The sequence below is a fragment of the Chelmon rostratus genome, chromosome 5, assembly GCF_017976325.1.
Source record: "Chelmon rostratus isolate fCheRos1 chromosome 5, fCheRos1.pri, whole genome shotgun sequence".
NCBI classification, from domain to species: domain Eukaryota; kingdom Metazoa; phylum Chordata; class Actinopteri; order Chaetodontiformes; family Chaetodontidae; genus Chelmon; species Chelmon rostratus.
The window spans coordinates 2800610-2812836 of NC_055662.1; the positions used below are offsets into that span (position 1 = coordinate 2800610).

Sequence of the window (12227 nt, forward strand, 5' to 3'; positions counted from 1 at the left end):
TGAGAATGTTCATCTGCCTCCTTCAGCATTCGTATTAATAAATGTTTTTAAATAAGAAAGAGAGACAGATCTATGTGCATGTCAGTAGATGACCTTGAGGAGGAGGAATGCTTATTGTAGTGAAGTGAGACAATTAGTGAAAGATTTGTAAGTCAACACAGCAAATACTGAGTTACAGAGTATTGCACGCAAATATCTGAGTACTTCATGTGGTGACAGTGAAACCGTTATATCCCACATAGATCAGAGGCATAATTAATGTGTGATGATAAATGATTTGTGAATAACCAATCAAAAGGCCACATGCAAATTTAAGTGTTTGAAAATTGATTGAGCAGATGTAGCAATACAGTTTCATTATATAGTATTCTGTTTTACTGGGGTTTGTTATCTGTTATCTGGTTGCATTACTTAACAATATCAAGATTGAATAATTTTATTATTGTGAGTAATTCCAAAGGAGCCAACCTGGGATGCACCTCATGAGTTTGCATTAAAATCAGTTCTGTTTTTTTTTTATGTCAATTAGGGGACATGTAGGTCACTGATATTAAAAATTAATCATCATTGATAATTATGTACACTTGCACATTTGCAACACTTTGGTACATCTCATGATTGAGGTTGCTCAGCTGTTCCAACACCTGTATGCCTGAGGTACACAGGTGGTAACCACCAGAGGGCGACAAAACAATGGCATGATGTAAATACAGCTAAAAGATTGACAGGTTCGGTAAACCAAATAAGAGTAGTCAAGAGAAGATATTATCAATCATCTCTTTCTGTTGCATTTACTCAGTTGGGATTTCAGACACTATGCCAGGGTGAAGACACATCCCTTGGGTATAAGTGAGTTGTCATGTGATGTTCAGAACTAACATGCTAGTTAGGTAGCTAGGTTCCTGTTAGCTTTAGCTAACGCTAGGTTAACTGTGGTGCTATGCTAGCAAGCAGTTGTTTATGTCTGTAGAAAATGAAGTGAACTAGTCGGTGAACAGATAAATAAAAGTGCTTTGATTATGGTAGGGGCAAGCTGGTGAAATAAGTTGTCATAATGTCTAGCTAATTAATGTTATCTTTGAAGTCAGACAACCACATAATAGATAGCTAGCTGATATTGTGTTCGGCTAACGTCACTTCTTTAAGCATAGCTAGCTTATTAGCCATGCAGTCTCATGAACACTGTTTCTCTTTTCCTTCCCCAACACGAACATGTTTCCTCTTTTACCGCAGCTGCACATCAGTAAACTATTACAAGAATAAAACTTAGCTATGTGTTAAATATTTGGGACAGTTTGACATATAAAGTAACCAGCTTTTCATCCTAAATACAGTAGATCTGTATGTATTTTATAAGACAACATTAGGTTTGAGGTTTACATCTCTACCTCTCACCAGGGCGGTGTTAGTTTTGGCAGATGGAGTTGAATGCATTTTGAGGCCGTACTACTAATGTTATAGGTAGACAGCTCTCACTTGTCCTTTGCCTCTTTTGATCTCTGGTGGAGACCTTGAAACAATTCACTCATTTGTTGCTCCTCACTCAGGATTGAGGCAGTTCTGTGTCAAGGACTAACGTTGTGTAGTGAGCTCATTGGCAAAATGGAAAAACACTTCCACACCACTCAGGCCATTTTCTTTGCTCCATTAATTACATCATTGATGTCGCATAATTATTGAGTGTTAGATCAGCAAGATGAAGATGATGCTAAGTCTTTACATCGGTACACTGTACACGAGGACTGTCAAAATCGGCCAAAAATGATGTTCGATTATTCTTTTTGAAAAAAACCAAACACATAGGTTCAGTCTATTTTTGTGCATTACGTCCAATAAGAGGGAAAAGCAATACAAGAAGACACATACTCCTTGTCTATTATTTCAATATAAATGTATTTGAAAAAAGGTTTAAAATGTTCACAGAATAAATAAAATAATGTCCTTGTCCTTGAATTATGCCCCGTTTCAGCTCGATCTACATTTCTTTTTCAGTTGATGAAAGTGAGGTTGTGCGCGCCGAGTTTCCAGTTGTTGTCGGAGTCCACACATCCTGGAAGACACATCCTGAAGTTTTTTCAGTGTTGAATGAGAGTGCAGGAGGCGGCAGCTACGGAACGTCAATGTACGTCTACTAAAGGTGTGTGATTTTTCCACTGACAGGCTCAGATTGTTATTCTAAGAGCCTGACAACATCATGGAAAGGATCCTTACACTGATACCTTCTTGTTCTTCTTATATCATATATATATATATGTATGTATATATATATGTGTATACAGTTCACAGTGTAAATAAATATATGAATGAAATAAAAAATATTGACTAAATTAAAAGCCAGACTAAAAGGTGACAATACAAACACTGCTGTGTCAGTTTACTGTATGTGATGTGAAAACAAAATTGTGCCATGTCTAAGTTTCTCCAGGAGGGGGTGTAGTGTGAAATTAATGTATTAGACTTAATTGTTTACACTGAGAAGTGGCGCCGCCATGCTGCACTGAAAGCACAACATGACTGACAGGAGTCACAAAATCCAGTTTCCATTTTTCTGTCCTCAAAACCACCAGACTTTATTGACAAAAACAGGAATCTTACTGTGCAGATCATTGTGACACTTCAAGCTTCAAGCTCCACAGAAACAAACTCAAACCTTATCAAAACCACTTTAGTTATTCTTTCCACTGTTCCAACAGTCAGCTGCTCAGTTTGAGCAAAATAAACCCTGAATTGATCAAGTTAGATGAGAAAATATTTTGGCTCTGATATCAGACCTCCCTCTTGGTCTTTCCCCAATATTTTCACATCTAACTCTGTGAATTAAGGGTTTATTTCACCGCATTTAGAACACATTGCAGCTGCCAGCTGCAGCGCTCAATGCTGGACCAATTCCAAAAAAGCAAAAACATGGGAAAATAGGGTTCAGGTGAAAAATATCAAAGTCTCCCTTAAAATGCATCACTACAGTGATGAGAGCACTGAGTGATGCTCCTCATTTCACATCATGCATGCTGAGTAGTTTCAGTTTCCTGTTTTCTGTTACAAAATGCAAACGGTACTTTTTGTTTGTTCATGCAGCTTTGGCTCCCTCTTGTGGTACAAAGAAACAGATGCATTGTTCAGAACTTTTGCAGCGGAAATTCAAAGCATCATTTCCTCGAGCTCGTTTTGGAGCTATCATTGTTCCAGATGTATTACATATTTCATTAAACAAAACATTGTCACATAAAATCGCCTCCTCTGTATGAGAAAGAATATCAATCAAATGTTAATTAAAAATCAATCAATTAGATTAAGTTTCCCTCCCAAAAGGCAGTCAGTGAGTGATCCCCAGCTCGACCAAGGTCAGACGGCCATTAGCAAACCTCAGTGGGCTGACATGCGGTGATCCATTCAGGTAACTGCTGATACAGGTTTAACCCATGTTATTGTGTTGTTATACTGTTGGTATGTTACGTGCAGAAGAGCCATGACAGCAGAGACGCTCAATTGTGTCGCACGAAGAAGAGCAGCTGGTGATCTGGGAGGTGTGAAGCTGCAAGGTGCCCCATTAGGTGTCATCAGCAGAAGAGAGGACTTCAGCCAACCTGAGGAGGTCATGGGCAGTGGCAGCAGGTCGGTGAGCATCCAGTGTATTGACTGACATACAGTCAAAATTAAAAACAAACAAAAGGATCTCTCATTGCCATAATAAAGGGTCCCCTAGTCACTTTGGAGCTATCATTGTTACAAAATTAATTCCAACCATTATCAGTGCTGAAAAACTGACATGCAACTCTGGCCTGTTCCAGTTTCCATGGCCGAGGTTTGTCCCCTCAGACAAAGTTGTGGCTTAGAAGAGCAGCGATGCCTCAGCTGGAGCTGGAAGAGGATGCCCTCTGCTTCCTTCCTTCTCTCCAGCCTGTGAGCAACAAGCAGCCCTGCACTCTCAGCCTTCCCACACAGGCAGCGAAACCGATGAATGATTCTGATACTTCACCAAAGATTACGACGCATAAAATGTTTCCTTCAGCTCGGTTAAAGTGGATATTTAGTTTTCATGAATGTTAGGAAAAAATATTCACCACAAAGCGACAATGACAGGTTTTAATGCAATTTGTGTTTTCTGTTGAGATTTTCTAATGAGCATTATTATTTCCACAGAGGAACCAAGCCACCCGTGCCTGCCGCTCGAGAGGTGCTGGAGCTTTCTGCTGTTGTACCAGCACAGATGGAGCTGAAAGTGGAGGCAGTCCGGTAACTACACTTCTCTACTTTGCATTTACTTGTGTGGACCTTGACCCACCAAGCTGATTGCTACTAGTTACTAGTTCTAGCTACTCATCCACCTCGTCTTCTTCCAGACTGACCATGCCAGTGCAAAACAAAGCTTATGAAACATTTTCAATTTGTTTTGTGAGGATATGATGCATTCTTTTATTGATTATAAAGATTCACATACTTCACACTGGAACTCTTTTTCAGACAGAATTACATACTTAGTTGCTACAGATCGACAGGGAAGGAATCACTTTTTTGTTTACATTTCCTGAACCAAAAAGTCCTCCCAGCTCACTGTTCATACTTTGAACCAGCACAGATCAAAGTCATCAAACATCAACGAGCTGCAAGGAAATCTGTTCTATTGGACGCTATGATAAAACCAAGAGTGCATCTTTTATTCTATTTCCTCTGCATGTCTTCTGTACGGGTACTCAGACATGCTCATACAAGTTTAAACACTGAATATGCCAAGACTGAGTCGCACAGAGCTGTATACATAGACGACACATTCTGTGATAAAGTCATACATATTTCAATAGCAGTTTGTAAGACGTGACGCTCTGAGCGCCTCTGTCCTCTGAGACAGAACTGTGAATATCCTCAAGCACTAGAACCGTCCCCTCTGGGAATGTGGAGGGATTAAGAGGTGAGTTGGAGGGCAGTGAATCGCCAAATGCAACAGTCTATTACAGTTTATCTGTTGCATCTATAGATGATTTCAAGACTGAAATAATCTGTTTGAACAGAAAAGAGAAAACTGACCTTTGGTCCCTGCTGTCTGTCAGGAACATGTTGCACCAATAGACCAAGGAGTCTGTTGGTCCAAGCCAGGAGGGAAGATAAAGTCTGGCTTCAGCATCAGATGTTTAAAGCATTTCTTCTAATGATAAAGTAAAGCTCTGTAGAGGGGGGCACTCAGCTGACATGACCTGAATTCTTCTTGCATCAGATTTCCACCTTGTGGCTACAATAAGAGAAACTGAGGAAGGACTTCACAGCTGTGAAGGTACATTTGATGTGTCAGCACAATGTTCTTCCTCTCAGAGGCTGCTCTCAGACCTTCACACACCGACACTAAGCAGCTGCAAAGATTAGACGCTCTTATAATACAGAACACAGTATGTATTGGTTTGATCAGAGACAAAGTTTTAGCCCCAATAATATGTGTCGTGTCAGGAGACAGAGGTCTGACAGCATTTGTACAAAAACAGGTAATAAAAGAAGTCGTGGACACAGACGCAGTGAGAATGTCTTTTTCATATATTGTAGGAGCTCGACGATGTGAGCAGTGAGCAGCACACCCACTCAATAAAACAGCTTCTGAAGAACATCAGCACCAACCCTGAGAGTCTGCAGGAGCTCAGCTGGATGAAGGATGAACTGATTAGATGTTGGTGGTCAAAGGTCACTGTGATCACACACAACACATTTTTGACCATATAATGTAGCTGGAATGCAGCATATCAAAGTTTTGAACTGGAACATTGAGGAAACGAGGCAGCAGCATTGTCCAGTGACAGTTTTCACAGTTGATGTATTCCTGATGTGTGTAGGTTTAATTCCTAAACACATGTTAATTTGCCTTGGCCTCAGGAACGGCTTCTGTATTCATTTGTTTCTTCACCATCTTGACCTCTCCTAATCTTAGATCCCTGTGAATATCTGGGTCATCTTCTACCCTCGCAGCTGTGCAGAGCAGGCTGAGGAGCTGTCGCCACTTTCAACAAGGTGGCCAGGCCTGTTGGGATGCGTCTGGAGCGGCCCATTTGTGTGGAGCTTTGTGTGGGAAGCACCTTCATCATGACTCCCATCGGCCATTTGTTCCTTCTTGTCTGGATGTCCTTCATTAGTATAACGTCGCCTTCCTTAAGGTTTGCTCTCTTGTGTCACCATTTCTGCTGCATCTGGAGTGCACTCAGGATTTCCTTACGTCATCTTGGCCAGAATGTCTCTGCCAGGAACTGCACTCTCTTCCACTGGTGCTTGAAGAGGTCTTTGTTGGTCTATTGAACTAGTCATTAGGACTGTAAATGTGTGGTCTAGTGACAGTACAGAGGAGCTGAGAAGATGCATTCTGTCTATAGACTTGAACATTGTCTTCCAGGATAAAGATATTGACCTGGTCACAGACTCGAACTCTGTATTTTTTCTGTGTGGATCTAATCATACCTTAGATACCTTACTGTTGAAAGACCAAACCCAAATAATAAACACTTTGTCACAAAAGAACTGAAGGAATGTATTCATAGGAAGAAAATGGCCTCCAGATCAGGAGACACTGCAGAACAAGATTTGTTTCAATCTGATACAAAGAAATGCTGAGTTTCAGTTTGAGAGTGAATTGTGGACAGAAGTCCGGGTTCCCTTCATGTTAGTTCTATGGTCATAAACATTGATCTGTCCCTCTGTCAGTTAAATGTATGAATGGGCAGCTCCTGGCACACAGACGGACAAAGCTTAGCAGAGGTAGCACAGGCAGGTGCTGTGATATGTCTGTGATAAATGTCATTCTTCAGTATTTTAACCGCTGATAAAGCTAAAATAGTTTAAGTGTCATCTGACTTGCAGTGAAACATTAAACGCTACTTTCAAGAACTGAATGGGCAGAAAATCTGACATCTACGATAAATACAGCCACTGGAGGATTTTGCTGTTTTATTTTGTATTAATTCAAAATGAGCATCAGGTGGTTCCTGAAATCACAAACAGTCTGTCTTCAGCCCGTTGACCCTGGTGTTGTCCTCTGTAACAGGAGGCATCTGAAGGTTCTGCTGATCTGACAAAATAAAAACGATGAGATCCTGGTACAGATGAAAGAAAGTTACATGTATCTCTTCTGCCATGATCCAGAGTGTTAATCAACACAAACCATGTTAAGATATCAGTCAGATGATTTCCAGGTGACAAACTATCACAGCTGGGAACTTGAAAGTGCTCTGTGTTATATCTAACTCAGGCTGCTGAAGCCTCACATTAACTTCAGAATAACTGTGGAATATATTTGTGCACAGAATGAGCACTGTGGATTTTGTCCCCATCACTTACATTGGACACTGACTGGGGGGCTCTCACTGATAAATATGAACAGGAAGAATGTTTACAGCAGGTAAAAACTGCAGCTGACTATTACTTAAAGACAGACTGTCTTAAAGCAGAGATTCACAATTTTTCCAGAGACCCAAATCTCAGCAGTGTTTTCAGATTGGTCAAGGCTTGTCCGTCTCCACAATTCTACAGGTGGAGACAGCAGTGTAGGCTGATGGCAAAGGATGGTGGTGGACTAGACCAGTAAGTCCAGGTGACCTTTACATTTCAGATCCACTTTGTTAAAGGAAATAAATGCAAATTGGAAAGTAGGACTGCAGTCACTGATGACTTGTGACACATGAAGCTTCTGTTTCATCCCAACTGGAAATACTCCTCAGAACAGCTGTGAGGTCTAAAGCCTCTCACACTCTGTCATTATGCACTCTGCAGCTGATGTAGCTGTGGATGGTGCTGCAGGTTGTGGCTCTGGGCCTGCCGGTGTTTTGCTGGTCAGGGTCAGAAAAAAAGAAGAAATGAATGTGACGATTGGAAAACTGAAGGGCATATAATTAATATATATACATACCCTGATGTGATCATGCTTTAAACTCTGAGAAGTAACAGCATTTCAATGACAAGTAATCTCAGAAGTTACACAACTGATACTGATGCTATTTATTTCTTTCCTCAGCATCCAAAGACAACAAACTGCCATATGAATCAAAGGGGGTCAGACAATTAACAGTGTGTTAAAAATAGATTAAAGATTCTTTATTGTCATTGAGCATGACATGTCAATGAAATACCAATGAAAATGAAATGTGCCAATATACTAAAATGTATATAATTTAGTTAAGTGTGTGTGTGTACTTAAAAGTTAAGTACACAGAAGGTGCAGGTGCAGGTGGAGGTGTAAAAGTGCGGTGTGCAGTGGTTCACAGTTCTCACAGTCTCTCGCTCCAGTGAGGGGCTGCTGGGGGTGATAGCTCTGACAGCTCTGGGGAAGAAGCTGTCCCTCAGTCTGTTGGTGGTGGTGCAGATTTTCCTGTACCGCTTTCCTGATGGAAGTGGTACAAACAGTCTGTGGCCCGGATGGCTGGGGTCCGTGGCGATGGATCCTGACCCGGCCTTCATATGTAGAGTCTAGGTCAGGAAGGGGGCGGCCCACGATGCCCTGTGCAGTTTTAACCATCGGTGCCAGTTGTTTTCTCTCCTGTGCCGTACAGCTGCCATACCACACTGTCACACTAAGGCAGAGGATGCTTTCATTTGTGGCCCTGTAGAAGTTGACGAGCAACCGAGAGGAGAGTCCAGCCCGTTTCAGTTTCCTGAGGAAGAAGAGCCTTTGTTGTGCCTTCTTCACCAGGCACGTGTCATGTAAAATCTTAAAGTGTAAAGCAGTGACCATCAACTGGCGGCCTGCGAATCTATTCCAAAATTGTGAGGATCAGGTAGCTGACTCAGGGGAGGCTTTGGCATCAGTCCCACAGAGGTCACTGAGGTCGCGCACAGAGGCAAGACGCCCTTGCAATCAGTCCCATGTAACAACCGTGTACCTCAGAAACCATCCCAAACATGCACAATGTTTTTACTGTTATTGTTGCTTTTATCGTTATTGTTGCTTTTATTGTTACTGTTGCCTGTACTGTGCACTTTGAGATTTGTGTTCAAATGTAAAGTGTGTTATAAATAAAAGCTATTATTATTATTATTATAATGATTTGTAACTACATTTCTCATATAGTTGTCATGCTTTTCCGTCTCAGGTCCAGTCATTATCAGCATTTTTCAAGATCTTACTTTCAGGGGGGCATCAGACCCTGAGGAAGTGTATTAGAGATCAGTGATAGGGTCCCAGTCCCAGGTATCAATAAACACACACCATTCAAGGGCAAAGCAAACACTACTACCTCCTCCAAACTGCATCATTCTGCTCTGTAGGATTTAAACTATACTATTTCCATCTATTTATAAGATGGTTTTGCACACTGTGCCTGCTCACAGTGGCAAACAGGCCAAGTACTCGTGGCTGTGTCTGCCTTAGGTTGACCCCAGGTTCTGCAGGGGGATCTTACCCGTCATAGGTGAACCAGTCTTCCATACTTGCCTTTTTTTCTAATGTTTTTTCAGAATGAAATAAGTGTGCTGACGCACACTGTGCCTGCTCACAGTGGCGTGGAGGTCAAGTACTCGTGGCTGTGCCTGCCTTAGGTTGACCCAGGTTTCACAGGGGATCTTACCCGTCATAGGCGAACCAGTCTTCCATACTTGACCCTTTCTTTTGTGTGATTTGACTTTATATAGTTTTGTCTGACCATTGGGAACGTATCAACACCAGTACAGCTTGAGGAGGATCCTAACATGCTTGACCTGATGTGTGCAGAATTGATACTTCTGGGACTCAGGACTCTTTTCACTTGTCTCATTTACTTTCTTCAGGGCAAATGTTTTTAAAAGGAGGCTCAAGACTCACCTTTTTGGTTTGGCCTTTAACTGATCTCTTTTAAACTTTGAATTCTTCTATTATGCTATTTTTCTTCTTATATTTCTTATGACTTGTTCTTAGTTATGCACTTTATCAGTATTACATCTTAAAATCTTATTACTTTTATTTATTACTTACTATTTATTAGTTATTTATTTGTCTATTTTTCCTCTACATTTTTAACTTTCTTAAAGCTTCTAATTTTTGTGCATTATGCCTGCTTTTATCTTTAATTTATTTGGTTATTTATCTATTTATTTATTTTTTCTTTAGTCTTTTAATTTCTAGCTTCAGTGTTTCCTCATGTGGGGGCCTCCACACTGGGGTGTATGCCTGGTCTGCCCACGGGGGCCGTTGCTTGGAGGCCGCCTGGGCCCGAGGGACTTGGGTGGCTCTGCATTAAGTGCGGAGTCTGCCCCTGTCCATCGGCGTCTGGGTGGTCTCTGTGGCGGCGCTCCCGGTGACCGCAGGCTGTGGCGCTTCCCAGTGTGGATGGCTCCCATAGGTGTTTCCTCACATGGTTCCTCAGTGCCCTGCCATGTCTCAGCACTGTGTGTGTATGTGTGTGTATATGTGTGTGTGTGTTTTGTGAGTGTTTGTGTGAGCGCATGTGTGTATATCTGGAAGTGGGATATTGTCTAGCATATTATGCTTTTATTCTCTCTGTTGTTGTATTCTTTCTTTTCTTTTCTTTTATTCTTTTCTTGTGAAGCACTTTGTGTTGCATTTTAAATGGATGAAAAGTGCTATATAAATGAAGTTTGATTTGATTTGATTTGAAATATCATCAGTGTATCAGAGACAACTAAACACAAAAAAATACCATTTTTTCTTTTCCTTTCTCTTTTTTAATCTTAAATTTTTTTAAGATTAAAAAAATTTAACCCCCCCCCCCCAACGGCCATTGACTCATCATAACGTCAATCATTGCGTTACGTAAAGTTACCGACGCTGCATGACGGAAGCCAAAACCTTGTTTGATTAGACTATGTTAAAAACTCATGCAGGCTTTTATTTTGGAAAAAGAAGGAAGTGGCTCCTCGGCTCCGCGCATGAACTCGAACTTTTTTCGACGTGAGGCTCAAAGGTGCACCGAGCTAAGGTAAGAACAGAACACTACAGGTTCTTAAAAACAGTGTTTTTCCAACTTCTGTTCCACTTGGTTGAATTGGCATGGGAAATTGTTCACTGTGTTTTCCTTTAGTTAACTCTCCATCTGGATAAATGTAGGCTAAACATCTCTCCACTGTTTCAGTAGCGTTAGCATCCTTCGTGTGTTGAGCGTTTTGCTACATGAATTAATAGTCAACAACAGAGTATCATGTTGCCACTGTGATGTGACGGTACAAATAACATGTTGCTTTTCGTTGTGTTTGTGGACACGTTTTTCAATGTACACTATAGTATGAAACGGAGGCAGGGAGATATCTCCAGCTTCTTCACTAAGAAGAAAATCAGGGAGAGTGACCAGGAGGAGTGTGAGACTCAGGGTGAATGCAGCCAAGCTAACATTGACCAAAGTTCCAGGGCCAGAACAGCGCTCATGGACTTCCAGGTGAAAATGCAGGAAATAGGGAAATGCTTTAAAATGTGTAATGTGTGGTGCTCTCTGCACAATTACAGTTATTTAGTGAATTAAGGAATTTAAATAGGCTACCTCCTTTTAATCATGGTACTAAACCAGCACGCACTTAAAATTGTGTAGTTGTTAAACAGTTCATATATTCATGGTATAATTTAAAAAATAATCATGTACACTTTATAATGTATATTCAATTAAAAAATGAGTTAATTAAGTGCTGACTTTGTCAATCAATACTTTCAGATGCACAAAGGGAGAGGACTGACAATGGTGATGAGTCTGACCATGCTGAGTCAGATGACAGCTGCAGCTACAGCAGTTGCAGCAGCTCCAGCAGCAACAGGAAACCCCCAGTTCATCCGGCCTTTGCTACGCCTAAAGGTCCCCAAGGTATAATATTTATTAAAAATTATATTAACCTATCACCAGCAACATGAATTACTCTTTTGTATTCATTTTCTGCTGAAATGCAGTTGTCCCTTTATATATTATAAAGGGCTTGACAATCAAAATGTTACTTTCGAGTTGTTGTTGCTTAATGATCCAACTCAACTTTTATTAGTTTAATAAAATCCTCATTTAAAAATTCCAGTATCTTTGCATATATTTTTCAAACATTTGCCATAGGAACAATAACAAAAGCATATTTCTGTCTTTAATTGTCAGTGTTGATCATGAGTATTAATTTCCACAGACTTATTTTGGATTTATTTTTAATACTTCCAGACATTTCTCAAACCAGAGCTGCAGGTCCTGCACAACCTGTCCTGAAGACCTTCCCTCGCACCCAGCACGGACAGGGTAGGACCAGAGCGTTCAGGGCTTAGTGGTACAAAACCTATACCTGGGTGGAATACTCCCAGTGCCAGGACT

General features: G+C 41.0%; 1 protein-coding gene across 6 annotated transcripts; it reads left to right on the forward strand.

Moving 5' to 3' along the window:
• Positions 1-717: 717 nt before the first annotated feature.
• Positions 718-6607, forward strand: LOC121607150. 6 transcript variants are annotated; one of them, XM_041937841.1, is made up of 7 exons: positions 718-849; positions 1993-2137; positions 3460-3612; positions 3789-3900; positions 4141-4233; positions 5530-5664; positions 5909-6607. In XM_041937841.1, exons 3-7 carry the CDS (start codon positions 3467-3469, stop codon positions 6062-6064), a joined length of 642 nt encoding a protein of 213 aa, XP_041793775.1. In that variant the 5' UTR covers positions 718-849; positions 1993-2137; positions 3460-3466; the 3' UTR covers positions 6065-6607. The 6 variants fall into 6 exon arrangements, 4 of the variants coding, with proteins under 4 accessions (XP_041793775.1, XP_041793776.1, XP_041793779.1 ...); XM_041937842.1 differs by having other exon boundaries at positions 3463-3612; XM_041937843.1 differs by having other exon boundaries at positions 795-843.
• The last annotated feature ends 5620 nt before the right edge of the window (positions 6608-12227 follow it).

Bases quoted from the DNA above. Each gene is read 5' to 3' on its own strand.
- LOC121607150 (XM_041937841.1), top strand. From the start codon at position 3,467: ATGACAGCAGAGACGCTCAATTGTGTCGCACGAAGAAGAGCAGCTGGT. The intron at 3,613-3,788 runs GTCGGTGAGCAT...GGCCTGTTCCAG, and splicing joins GTCATGGGCAGTGGCAGCAG to TTTCCATGGCCGAGGTTTGT. The intron at 3,901-4,140 runs GTGAGCAACAAG...TTATTTCCACAG, and splicing joins TCCTTCCTTCTCTCCAGCCT to AGGAACCAAGCCACCCGTGC.